This window comes from Triticum aestivum, chromosome 3B (genome assembly GCF_018294505.1).
Source record: "Triticum aestivum cultivar Chinese Spring chromosome 3B, IWGSC CS RefSeq v2.1, whole genome shotgun sequence".
Taxonomy (NCBI): Eukaryota; Viridiplantae; Streptophyta; class Magnoliopsida; order Poales; family Poaceae; genus Triticum; species Triticum aestivum.
The window spans coordinates 572,174,540-572,188,391 of NC_057801.1; the positions used below are offsets into that span (position 1 = coordinate 572,174,540).

The following is a 13,852-nucleotide window of genomic DNA, read 5'->3' on the forward strand; positions in this document are numbered from 1 at the left end:
CAAAACCCTATGCGCCGCTCGTTGTGTTAATATGTCGACACAACGCACAGGGGAAGCCCCGCATCGCTAGCAGTGGGACGACCCATTATACAAAATCTAGCCAGCCGGTTTTGGGAAACTGCTAGAAGGTTCCTTAAACCGTTTTTTTCTTTTTGACCTGTTTTCTGTTTCTTCTTGGGTTTTTTTGTTTTTCCGCTTTTATATTTCTTTTTCTTCTTTCTTAATTTTGTTGTTTTTTTCTTCTTTTTCGTTTTTAAGCTTATTTCATTTTTCAAGTTTATTTTTTAACGATCATCTTTCAAAAATTGTTTGAAATTTTCAAAAAATGTTCATATTTTAAAGAAATGTTCCTATTTTATAAAATTGTTCATAAATTCAAAAAATGTTCTTGTTTTAAAAAATTGTTTGCATTTTTGAAAGAATTCGAAAATTGTTCGCATTTTTCAAAAATTGTTCTGGAATTTCAAAAAATGTTCTTATCTTACAAAAATGTTTGAATGTTTTCTTTTCAAATTGTTGACAATGTTCAAAAAATGTTCCTGTTCAAAAAAAATTGTTAACAAATTTTAAAAGTTGTTCACGTTTTCACTTATTCAGCAATTTCAATAAATATTCACAAGTTTCTTAAAAAATAATGTGTTCAATTTTTTTTCAGGAATTTTAAAAATGTTCGTGTTTCCCAATTTTGTTTTGGAATTTGGAAAAATGTTCCCGTTTTAAAAAACTGCTCGTGATTTTAAAAAAATTCCTATTTTTCAAAAAATTTATAGTTTTCGAAAAAATCGCAATTTTGGAAATTGTTTGCGTCTCACAACATTCCGTTTTTCGAAAATAAATTGCTTTCGAAATTCTTAAACTAATTCGGATCTGCGCAACATGTTTGGGCTATAAGTGTGATGCTCCCATGTCATTAGATACGGCTCCTAGCTTAGCTGGTAGGAATGCGTCGTTTATAGCAATTGATCATGATCATGTGTTCTAATCAATTGTTGTGCAATTTTTTTAGCTACAGTGCAATTTGACGCAGAGAGCGTCACACAGAAGGTCCCCATGACCTGCCCCTTTTCGATCCAAATGTCATTGTTTTGCTAGCCTTTTTAAGGCAAACTTGTTTACTTATATCTGTACTCAGATATTGTTGTTCGCTGACTCTTGTATATTCGAGCGAATATATTCGAGCCTTAAGGGCCCTGGCTTGTAATATAAAGATTGTATTATTTTAATTTACGTCTAGAGTTGTGTCATAAAGTCTTCACGCGAGTCTCCGATCTTGATCGTGTATATTTGTGTTTATGACTAATGCACGATGTATAGAAGTATGTCATTGGAGGAAGAAGTGGGAGGAGGAAGATGTCCAAGCCGTTGGATTTCAACCCAAAAGAAAAGAAAGTCAACTAAAATTCAAGCACAAACAGGCGACCCCGTATTAAACAGCTCCACCTCTTCGGATATTGGGCATACACATATAATCTTATGATCTTATGGCACAAGAGAATTAATAGAAAAGTACAAAAACTTGGACAAGCAAAACAGAGATACAAAGAAACAAAAGAGGAGATAAAGCCTCAGATGAAATCATCGGGCCTGACTATTTGAGTATCCTTGAGTGAGTACCTACATCAACCTCGCAAAAGTCTGTTTAATCCGCACGGCTTTCGGCAGAGAACTGTTTGCGTTAGGCTACCTTGCACAAACGTTTCCACACACAAAATTGTGTGTGATATACATACGAACGGAAATGTTTTTTTTAGAATTCACCGTGTGGGATGTACAAACGAACGGAAACGATTGGCTTTCGATGCCTCGCCAGATCACACACAAACTCATTTTACCCCAGCCTGTGTGCCAGGAGGGCCTATCCCCGACGGTTTCTGGGTCGTGTGGGAAGGACCCCCCTATAACCCACACTCATTTGGCGACGGTTCCAAACACCATCGCGGAAAGGCGTTAAAAACCGTTTGTATAGCAGGTCTGTGCATCAGTGGATGTACGACGTCCCTCTCCAATAGGCGTTCCCAAGTCAGGGATCTCGTTCCCGACTATGATACCACTTGTTGGAATAGGAAACACACGGTGATCTGTTGAGCATCGGCAAGCAACCACACGATTTGTTAACCGGTCGGTGAACAAGCATGACTATGGTGCTCCTAATCTGCATTACCACCACCAAAACATTGGGCCACCGAGCATCAGCTCCCCCTTGACGGTTTCGGGTGCAGGTAGTTTGGGGAGGTCACCGGCGATACAATCGTGGCAAGGTTCAAAGAGATGACCAGGGCTTGCAAGGCGTGCACGATAGTGCCGCGGCCACGGTTGACAGGTACATGTGGTTGGTTGGCGGTATATACAAGTATGTCATTGGTTACAGGAGGAAGATGTCCCAGCCGTTGGATTTCAACCCAAAAGAAAAGAAAATCGACTGAAATTCAGGTACAAATAGACGACCCCATACTAAACAGTAGAGTTTTGATTGAAGATAAATTACTCTTTCGATGTTGGGCACACACATATAATCTTATGATCTTATGCCACAAGAGAACTAATAGAAAAACTTGGACAAGCAAAACAAAGATACAAAGAAACAAAAAACGAGATAGAGCCTCAGATGAAATCATCGGGCCAGACTATTTGAGTACCCCCACATGAGTACCTACATCAACCTCGCAAGATGTTAGAACTGCTGCCACGAAGTGTAGGTGCCACCGAACCACCAGTTGGACGGCGCAACATTGTCGGCCGTGACGACCCGACCGTCGTCAGTCTGTACCCGGAAGGACATGCTCTGGCCGTTGAGGTAGGCATTGCTCTGCCAGGTGGCACCCCAGTTCCTGCTCATTACCATCCAGTCAGTCTTGGACCCCTTGATCCACATTTGGGACAACACGCCGCTACCGCCGACATTTGCCACCGTCACGAGCTCAAAGTAGTCGTTCCCGTTAATGGTGAACCTCATGCCCCCACTCCTCTGGCATGGAACCCTCCTGTAGTTCACAGGCACAATGCCGGCTTGGTAGACGGCGATGGTCTCCCACGCGGGCTGCGACATATCGAAGTGTTGTCGCGGCGGGTTGCACCATCCACCGTTGTCGCTGGCCAGGGCGTAGTTGGGCGGGCAGAAGTTGGTTGCCGTGATGGTGATGGACGTGCCCTGTTTGCACGACGGCGTCTTGCTTGCGTCGCAGGTGATGGTGAAGCACATGCCGCATGATGCGCCGTTGTTGAAGAGCGCCGTGCTCAACGCAGCTGAATTAACCCCGTACCCGGCGTTGTACAAGTTTCCGTACCCGCACGCACCACCTGCATTTTTGTGTAAGTTGTGTCTTGTTTAGTAAGAAGATCAAGGATGTGCGTCATCCAAATAATGTATGCAGCTCAAGCGTAAAAGAAACATTACCCATGGTGTCCGACGCGTCGCTGCCGCCGTAGAATGTTGCAAATGCAGGCGTCCATTGAGCAACGGAGGCCTTGAATGCAAAGGCCAACAAGGTGGTGAGAAGAAGCAAAGAAGGAGTATCCATTTCAATTTCAGACTACGCCTAGTAAGTAATGTAGCAAGGCAGGCAAGTCCTCAAGATTTTTGTCTTGTCCTTTTGCAATGGTAATGGCGTCCCTATTTATAGTGTTCAGATCATCAGAGCTTGCGTGTTGGTTGCTAATAATTGTAAGCTTGATTGATTATGGAGATTTTCTATGTGATGATTTTCGTTAGGAATGGTCAGCATAACAATTATTGGGATGAACATGCCTTGATTTGCTCAGGATGGCCGTTGGCTCTTGACGGTTAAGACTTAAGACACGGATACGCGGATTAAACAGCATCATACCCATGTGCCGTTTTTCCCTAGCAAAGTACACGAGGCACCGCTTTCAAGTTCTCTTAGTGGATGGGATGTCTTGTATTGCGACGAAGTATGAATTTCTAGTAGGCCGGCCGGCAACAGACGTATGATCTTCATCAGAAAAAAACAAAGTAGAAACAGACTTGTGAATTGTGATGTTATTCAGTGAACTTGTGAAGTGGAATAACGTTGTCCCTTAAACTTTATCAGAATTCAGTAATGCAAGCGTGACGATTTGTTAGACCGTGAAGGAAAATCATTCTTTTAACACTATTCAGTTGTTTCCAATAATCAAATGATTTGTTTGTAACTTAGGAGGATGCGATGGGGATAAATCTCAGATTTTATTTCAAGTTCGAACACTAGAATGAATATTGAAACTCTGAACTGCCAGCACGTCATTGCTTACAACTGCAACCATTTTCGAGTACAATTTGTGAGCATACCTGACAGTCTTTAGCTAATCAGTCATGCTCTCATGAGGTTACGTGTGAACACTATTATACCATATCAGGCGTACATATGGATTAATTGTGTAGGCAATCCATAGTCAACCCCATAACCACCGTTTCTTTCAGTTAGAACATGCATGTCAGGTTCACAAAGTCTTGGGTAAGGGTAATCATGTGCGAGTAAATTTTAATCCACCGATCAACAATCAAGCATGTGATAATTTTTGCACCTGCTTAATCCAGAAAAATAACGTACATGCTTAAGTTAAAAATTCTGAAAAAATAGACAAGCACATTAGGATGTTTTTCTTAGGGGAAGTATACATTAGGATGTATACTGCATTGCTGTAAATTTTCATGATGAAAATACACTTCTATGTGTGCTATACAAAACAAATCATGAACTTTTATAGAGAACAGTATACATGATAGAAACACATGATTATTTTTTGTGTAGCTCACATATAACTTATTCACCATGAAACTTTACAAACATTTAATATACATCCCTATGTTTATGTGTATTTTTTGTCAGATTTTTTTGAAACAAAAAAATTGATTTTTGATTATTTATTAATTCAGCCTCCATGGAGCTCGACATCCATTAGTGATTTCCGGCACACACCATGCTATTAAAACATTTTCTCAAGCGCTCTCTGGATCCATGTTATGAGTGTGTTCAAAATGCGGGAATGTGTATGTGATGATCACAAGCTTGGTGGAGCATAGAGAATGAAAAGAGAAAATATGGCTTGGTTTGCTAGGGATAAATTGATTCTCCCTAAATTCCAGGTGGCACGAGCTTGAGAGATATAAGGTTATTTGAAGTGTTGTAGTAATGGTGATAGTGTATTAAGGGCGAATCACTATAGATCACCTGATAGTGTATTATGGATAATCCTGATAATGTATTAAACTGTTCTAGTAATGGTGATTTATACTCAATATCGCTGATGACTGGATTTAAATCGACAACCGAGGGTTCATCGCTTCCTCCTCACAGAACGATTCACACACTCGCTAGACTGCAAACTTCATTTATTTTTCTCCTTGGTCACATGCACACCTTAGGCCCAATTGGACCAAATAATTGTATATTATCGATTTTGTCATGGGAGCAGTCACCCAGTCTGTGTAGCAATCTGTGTGCTTGGCATCAGAAGCCTGGGCGGGATTGCCAAAATAAAATCCAACGGCCAGAAACGCTGAACCTTCAAATCTGATGGCCGATACCACTAATGGTCTAAGAGGTCTGAGAAAGTACAGTTTCAATGTCTCTAAATGTGCTCGATTGTTGACAACAAACTATTACCGTAAATGGAAACTTGAGAAATCTTGCTTTTACTGGCAATGCATTTAAGGTTTGGCATGGTAAATAACATGGATTGGAACTGCTAAAGAGAGGCCCTGCTTGGCGAGTTGGCATTGGAAAATATAAAGGTTTGGACGGACCCGTGGATCCCTCACGACATGTCTCATCAAAGTTCGAACAGTCACAACGGAAGGTCATTGTAGGTTTAATACGGTGGATGATTTTCTAGGTAATCATGGACCATGGAAGTTTTGAGGGCCGTCGGCAATTTTATCTGCTACTTGATGCTGAAGCAATCTTAAAGATTAGAACATCGCCAAGAGGGGACGACGATTTATAGTTTTTTTCCTAGCAAGCATGGTAGATTCTCGATGAAGAGTGCATATAACCACAGAGACCATTTCGAGTGTTATTTGCGGCTCAAAACTTTTTGGAATTACCAAGAACCCTAAAATAATTTTAGGGTTATTCATAAAGCTAAAATTGATCTACAAAATGTGTGTGAGCTTTCCTTTTTAATGTTTTGCGTTGGGAAATAATTTCCCTAAATCCCACATAGCATTTGAAACCCTGGATTAAAGTTTGGAGATTTATATGAACCTTAAATCATTTTAGGGAATAAATATAATATCCCATAACAGAGTTGCAAAATATTTATTTGGTTTGAAATACATTTTCCTAAGCCCCAAGTATTTGTTGAACATATGTGGGGTTTTCCCCCCAAAAATTGGATTAGATTTGATCTTTGAATCAAATTCAAATTCAACTGCAAAAAGGAAACAGAAAAGAAAAGAAAGAAAAAGAGAAAACTAAACCTAGCCTACCCTATTACCTAGCCCACTAGCCCCTGACGTAACTAACGCTCAGTGAGCGAAGCTCAGCGTTCAGCGAGCCCAGTCGAGCGAGCCAATGGCCCATTTGTATTCCAAATTGGTACACAAGGGCAATATAACGTTGACCGTTTGATTTTATGACGATCCAATGATTTTTTTTTTAGAAAAGGAGGATGACCCCCAGCCTCTGCATCTGGCCGATGCATACAACCACTTTATTAATTATTCTTACAAGACCTCACAAAGTTATACAATAGTAAGACTAAAGTCGTCGTCTAAGCAACAAACTGTCGCTACACCTATCCAGTTGATGAAGGGGCGCAGATAGCCTGGGCCTAATACCAAACAGACATCGCAGCCAAGCCTAGCATCTAAGACCTGAGACCCCAACCTGTTGGAAATATGCCCTAGAGGCAATAATAAAATGGTTATTATTATATTTCCTTGTTCATGATAATTGTTTATCGTTCATGCTATAATTATATTAACTGGAAACTGTAATACATGTGTGAATACATAGACCACAACATGTCCCTAGTGAGCCTCTAGTTGACTAGCTCGTTGGTCAATAGATGGTTATGGTTTCCTGACCATGGACATAGGATGTCATTGATAACGGGATCACATCATTAGGAGAATGATGTGATGGACAAGATCCAATCCTAAGCATAGCACAAGATCGTGTAGTTCGTTTGCTAAAGCTTTTCTAATGTCAAGTATCATTTCCTTAGACCATGAGATTGTGCAACTCCCGGATACCGTAGGAATGCTTTGGGTGTACCAAACGTCACAACGTAACTGGGTGGCTATAAAGGTGCACTACAGGTATCTCCAAAAGTGTCTGTTGGGTTGGACGAATCGAGACTAGGATTTGTCACTCCGTATGACGGAGAGGTATCTCTGGGCCCCACTTGGTAATGCATCATCATAATGAGCTCAATGTGACTAAGTAGTTAGTCACGGGATCATGCATTATGGAACGAGTAAAGTGACTTGTCGGTAACGAGATTGAACGAGGTATTGGGATACCGACGATCGAATCTCGGGCAAGTAACATACCGATTGACAAAGGGAATTACATACGGGATTGCTTGAATCCTTGACATCATGGTTCATCCGATGAGATCATCGTGGAACATGTGGGAGCCAATATGGGTATCCAGATCCCGCTGTTGGTTATTGACCAGAGAACGTCTCGGTCATGTCTGCATGGTTCCTGAACCCGTAGGGTCTACACACTTAAGGTTCGGTGACGCTAGAGTTGTTATGGGAAATAGTATGTGGTTACCGAAGGTTGTTCGGAGTCTCGGATGAGATCCCGGACATGACGAGGAGCTCCGAAATGGTCCGGAGGTGAAGATCGGTATATTGGACGAAGGGTATTGGAGTCCGGAATTGTTTCGGGGGTACCAGGTGATGACCAGCGTGTCCGAAAGGGGTTTCAGAGGCCTCAGCAAGTGTTGGGGGCCTTATGGGCCAAGGGGAGAGGGCACATCAGCCCACTAAGGGGCTGAGCGCCCCTCCCACCCCATCTCACGTAACCAGGAGAGGTGGGGGCGCCACCCCTAGGGCAGCCGCCCCTCCCGGCTTGGGGGGCAAGTTTTCTAGGGGGTGGGGGCGCCCAAACCCATCTAGGGTTTCCCCTATGGCCGCCGCCCCTCCCCTAGGGAACCCTAGGGCACCTCCCCCTCCTCCCTTCCCCCTATATATAGTGAGGGAGAGAGAGGGCAGCCGCACCCTTCCCCTGGCGCAGCCCTCTCCCTCCTCCAACACCTCCTCCTCCTCCGTAGTGCTTGGCGAAGCCCTGCCGGAGAACCACGAGCTCCATCACCACCATGCCGTCGTGCTGTCGGAGTTTTCCCTCAACTTCTCCTCTCCCCTTGCTGGATCAAGAAGGAGGAGACGTCCCCGGGCTGTACGTGTGTTGAACGCGGAGGCGCCGTCCGTTCGGCGCTTAGATCGAAATTGACCGCGATCTGAATCGCTGCGAGTACGACTCCACCAACCGCGTTCTTGTAATGCTTCCGCATCGCGATCTTCAAGGGTATGAAGATGCACTCCCCTCTCCCTCGTTGCAAGTCTCTCCATAGATTGATCTTGATGATGCGTAGAAAATTTTGAATTATTGCTACATTCCCCAACAGTGGCATCATGAGCTAGGTCTATTGCGTAGATTCTATGCACGAGTAGAACACAAGTTGTTGTGGGCGTTGATTTTGTTCAATATGCTTACCGTTACTAGTCTTATCTTGTTTCGACGGTATTGTGGGATGAAGCCGCCCGGACCGACCTTACACGTACGCTTACGTGAGACAGGTTCCACCGACTGACATGCACTTGTTGCATAAAGTGGCTAGCGAGTGCCAGTCTCTCCCACTTTAGTCGGATCGAATTCGATGAAAAGGGTCCTTATGAAGGGTAAATAGCAATTGGCATATCACCGTTGTGGCTTTGCGTAGGTAAGAAACGTTCTTGCTAGAAACCCGTAGCAGCCACGTAAAACATGCAACAACAATTAGAGGACGTCTAACTTGTTTTTGCAGGGTATGCTATGTGATGTGATATGGCCCAAAAGAATGTGATGAATGATATATGTGATGTATGAGATTGATCATGTTCTTCTAATAGGAATCACGACTTGCATGTCGATGGGTATGACAACCGACAGGAGCCATAGGAGTTGTCTTAATTTATTGTATGACCTGCGTGTCATTGAATAACGCCATGTAATTACTTTACTTTATTGCTAAACCGTTAGCCATAGTAGTAGAAGTAATAGTTGGCGAGACAACTTCATGAAGACACGATGATGGAGATCATGATGATGGAGATCATGGTGTCATGCTGGTGACAATGATGATCATTGAGCCCCGAAGATGGACATCAAAAGGAGCAAAATGATATTGGCCATATCATGTCACTATTTGATTGCATGTGATGTTTATCATGTTTATGCATCTTATTTGCTTAGAACGACTGTAGTAAATAAGATATCCCTCATAATAATTTCAAGAAAGTGTTCCCGCTAACTGTGCACCATTGCGAAAGTTCGTTGTTTTGAAGCACCACGTGATGATCGGGTGTGATAGATTCTAACATTCACATACAACGGGTGTAAGCCAGATTTACACACGCGAAACACTTAGGTTGACTTGACGAGCCTAGCATGTACAGACATGGCTTCGGAACACAAGAGACCGAAAGGTCGAACATGAGTCGTATAGTGGATACGATCAACATGAAGATGTTCACCGATGATGACTATTCCGTCTCACGTGATGATCAGACACGGCCTAGTTGACTCGGATCATGTATCACTTAGATGACTAGAGGGATGTCTGTCTGAGTGGGAGTTCATAAGAGGAACTTAATTATCTCGAACATAGTCAAAAGGTTTTTGCAAATTATGTCGTAGCTCGCGCTTTAGTTCTACTGTTTTAGATATGTTCCTAGAGAAAATTTAGTTGAAAGTTGATAGTAGCAATTATGCGGACTGGGTCCGTAAACTGAGGATTGTCCTCATTGCAGCATAGAAGGCTTATGTCCTTAATGCACCGCTCGGTGTGCTGAACCTCGAACGTCGTCTGTGGATGTTGCGAACATCTGACATACACGCTTTGGTAACTACGTGATAGTTCAGTAATGTTAAACAATTTAGAATTGAGGCACCGAAGACGATTTCGAAACATCGCGGAACATATGAGATGTTTCGAGGGCTGAAATTGGGATTTCAGGCTCGTGCCCACGTCAAGAGGTATAAGACCTCCGACGAGTTTCTTAGCCTGCAAACTAAGGGAGAAAAGCTCAATCGTTGAGCTTGTGCTCAGATTGTCTGAGTACAACAATCACTTGAATCAAGTGGGAGTTAATCTTCCAGATAAGATAGTGATGTTTCTCCAAAGTCATTGCCACCAAGCTGCTAGAGCTTCGTGATGAACTATAACATATCAGGGATAGATATGATGATCCTTGAAATATTCGCGATGTTTGACGCCGCGAAAGTAGAAATCAAAAAGGAGCATCAATTATTGATGGTTAGTGAAACCACTAGTTTCAAGAAGGGCAAGGGCAAGAAGGGATACTTCATGAAATGGCAAATCAGTTGCTGCTCTAGTGAAGAAACCCAAGGTTGAAACCAAACCCAAGACTAAGTGCTTCTGTAATGAGGGAAACGGTCACTGAAGCAGGACTACCCTAGATACTTGGTAGATGAGAAGGCTGGCAAGGTCGATAGAAGTATATTGGATATACATTATATTAATGTGTACTTTACTAGTATTCTTAGTAGCACCAGGGTATTAGATACCGGTTCGGTTGCTAAGTGTTGGTAACTCGAAATAAAAGCTGCGGAATAAACGGAGACTAGCTAAAGGTGAGATGACGATATGTGTTGGAAGTGTTTCCAAGCTTGATGTGATCAAGCATCGCATACTCCCTCTACCATCGAGATTGGTGTTAAACCTAAATAATTGTTATTTGGTGTTTGCATTGAGCATAGACATGATTGGATTATGTTTATCGCAATATGGTTATTCATTTAAGGAGAATAATGGTTATTCTGTTTATTTGAATAATACCTTCAATGGTCTTGCACCTAAAATGAATGGTTTATTGAATCTCGATCGCAGTGATACACATGTTCATGCCAAAAGATATAAGATAGTAATGATAGTACCACATACTTGTGGCACTGCCACTTGAGTCATATTGGTATATATAAAACGCATGAAGAAGCTCCATGTTTGATGGATCTTTGGACTCACTCATTTTGAAAATATTGAGACATGCGAACCATGTCTATCGGTATATATGCATGAAGAAACTCCATACAGATGGATCGTTTGGACTCACTTGATTTTGAATCACTTGAGACATGCAAATCATACCACATGGGAAAGATGACTGAAGACCTCATATTCAGTGAGATGGAACAGGAGAGCAACTTGTTGGAAGTAATACATTTGATGTGTGCAATCCAATGAGTGCCGAGGCACGCAGTGAATATCATTATGTTCTTACTTCACAGATGATTTGAGTAGATGTTGAGTATATTTACTTGATGAAACAAAAGTCTGAATTATTGAAAGGTTCAAGTAATTTTAGAGTGAAGTTGAAGATCATCGTGACAAGAGGATATAATGTTTATGATATGATATAGAGATAAATATCTGAGTTACGAGTTTGGCACACAATTAAGACATTGTGGAGATTGTTTCACAACTAATACCGCCTGGAACACCATAGTGTGATGGTGTGTCTGAACATCATAATTGCACCCTATTGGATATGGTGCGTACCATGATGTCTCTTATCGAATTACCACTATCGTTTATGGGTTACGCATTAGAGACAACCGCATTCACTTTAATGGGCACCACGTAATTCCGTTGAGATGACACCGTATGAACTATGGTTTAGTGAAACTTAAGTTGCCGTTTCTTAAAAGTTTAGGGCTGCGACGCTTATGTGAAAAGTTTTGCCTGATAAGCTCAAACCCAAAGCGGATTAATGCATCTTCATAGGACACCCAAAACAGTTGGGTATACCTCCTAATTCAGATCCGGAAGCAAAAGTGATTGTTTCTAGAAACGGGTCCTTTCTCGAGGAAATGTTTCTCTCAAAAGAATTGAGTGGGAGGATGGCGGAGACTTGATGAGGTTATTGAACCGTCACTTCAACTAGTATGTAGTAGGGCACAGGAAGTTGTACCTGTGGCGCCTACACCAATTGAAGTGGAAGCTGATGATAGTGATCATGAAACTTCGGATCAAGTCACTACCAAACCTCGTAGGTCGACAAGGATGCGTACTACTTCAGAGTGGTACTTAATCCTGTCTTGGACGTCATGTTGCTAGTCAACAATGAACCTACGAGCTATGGAGAAGCGATGGTGGGCCCGGATTCCGACGAATGGCTCGAGGCCATAAAATCCGAGAGAGGATCCATGTATGAAAACAAAGTATAGACTTTGGAAGAACTACTCGATGGTCATAAGGCTGTTCAGTACAGATGGATTTTAAAAGGAAGACGGACAATGATGGTAAGTGTCACCATTAAGAAAGCTCGACTTGTCGCTAAGATGTTTTCTGACAAGTTCAACGAGTTGACTATGATGAGACTTTCTCACTCGTAGCGATGCTAAGAGTCTGTTGGAATTATATTAGCAATTACTGCATTATTTATGAAATCTTGCAGATAGGATGTCAAAACATTGTTTCCTCGACGATTTTCTTGAGGAAAGGTTGTATGTGATACAACCAAAAGGTTTTGTCAATCCTGAAAAATGCTAACAAGTATGCAAAGCTCCAGTAATCCTTCTAAGGACTGGAGTAAGCATCTCGGAGATGGAATATACACTTTGATGAGATGATCAAAGATTTTGGGTTTATACAAAGTTTATGAGAAACTTGTATTTCCAAAGAAGTGAGTGGGAGCACTATAGAATTTCTGATGAGTATATGTTGTTGACATATTGTTGATCAAAAATGATGTAGAGTTTCTGGAAAGCATATAGGATTATTTGAAAAGTGTTTTTCAATGGAAAACCTAGATTAAGCTGCTTGAACATTGAGCATCAAGATCTATAAGGATAGATCAAGATCGCTTGATAGTACTTTCAAACGAACACATACCGTGACAAGATTTTGAAGGAGTTCAAAATAGATCGGCAAAGAAGGAGTTCTTGGATGTGTTATAAGGTGTGAGTATTGAGTAAGACTCAATTCATGACCTCGGCAGAAGAGAGAGAATGTACGAAGGTCGTCCCCTATGCTTCAGACATAGACTCTACAGTATGCTATGCTGTGTACCGCACCTGAAGTGTGCCTTGCCATGAGTCAGTCAAGGGGTACAAGAGTGATCCAATAATGGATCACATGACAGCGGTCAAACTTATCCTTAGTAACTAGTGGACTAAGGAATTTTCTCGATTATGGAGGTGGTAAAAGAGTTCGTCGTAAAGGGTTACGCCGATGCAAACTTTGACACTAATCTGGGTGACTCTGAGTAGTAGACCGGATTCGTATAGTAGGGCAGTTATTTGGAATAGTTCCAAATAGCGCGTGGTAGCTGCATCTAGGAGATGACATAGATATTTGTAAAGCACACACGGATCTGAAAGGTTCAGACCCGTTGACTAATAAACCTCTCTCACAAGCGAGATATGATCAGACACCATGGGTGTTGGATTCAATACAATCACATAATGATGTGAACTAGATTATTGACTCTAGTGCAAGTGGGAGACTGTTGGAAATATGCCCTAGAGGCAATAATAAAATGGTTATTATTATATTTCCTTGTTCATGATAATTGTCTATTGTTCATGCTATAATTGTATTAACTGAAAACTGTAATACATGTGTGAATACATAGACCACAACATGTCCCTAGTGAGCCTCTAGTTGACTAGCTTGT

General features: G+C 41.8%; 1 protein-coding gene across 1 annotated transcript; it reads right to left on the reverse strand.

The window, feature by feature from the left end:
• Nucleotides 1-2,461: 2,461 nt before the first annotated feature.
• LOC123065764 (expansin-A8) lies at nt 2,462-3,572 on the reverse strand. The gene is made up of 2 exons (XM_044488984.1): nt 3,395-3,572; nt 2,462-3,297 (listed from the first exon to the last, which is right to left on the reverse strand). Exons 1-2 carry the CDS (start codon nt 3,516-3,518, stop codon nt 2,672-2,674), a joined length of 750 nt encoding a protein of 249 aa, XP_044344919.1. The 5' UTR covers nt 3,519-3,572; the 3' UTR covers nt 2,462-2,671.
• Nucleotides 3,573-13,852: the final 10,280 nt, after the last annotated feature.

What these genes read in the sequence shown, in the direction of transcription:
- LOC123065764 (XM_044488984.1), bottom strand. Translation starts at nt 3,518, where the DNA reads ATGGATACTCCTTCTTTGCTTCTTCTCACCACCTTGTTGGCCTTTGCA. An exon ending in CGACGCGTCGGACACCATGG is followed by an intron (nt 3,298 to 3,394) that starts GTAATGTTTCTT and finishes ACAAAAATGCAG; the next exon opens with GTGGTGCGTGCGGGTACGGA.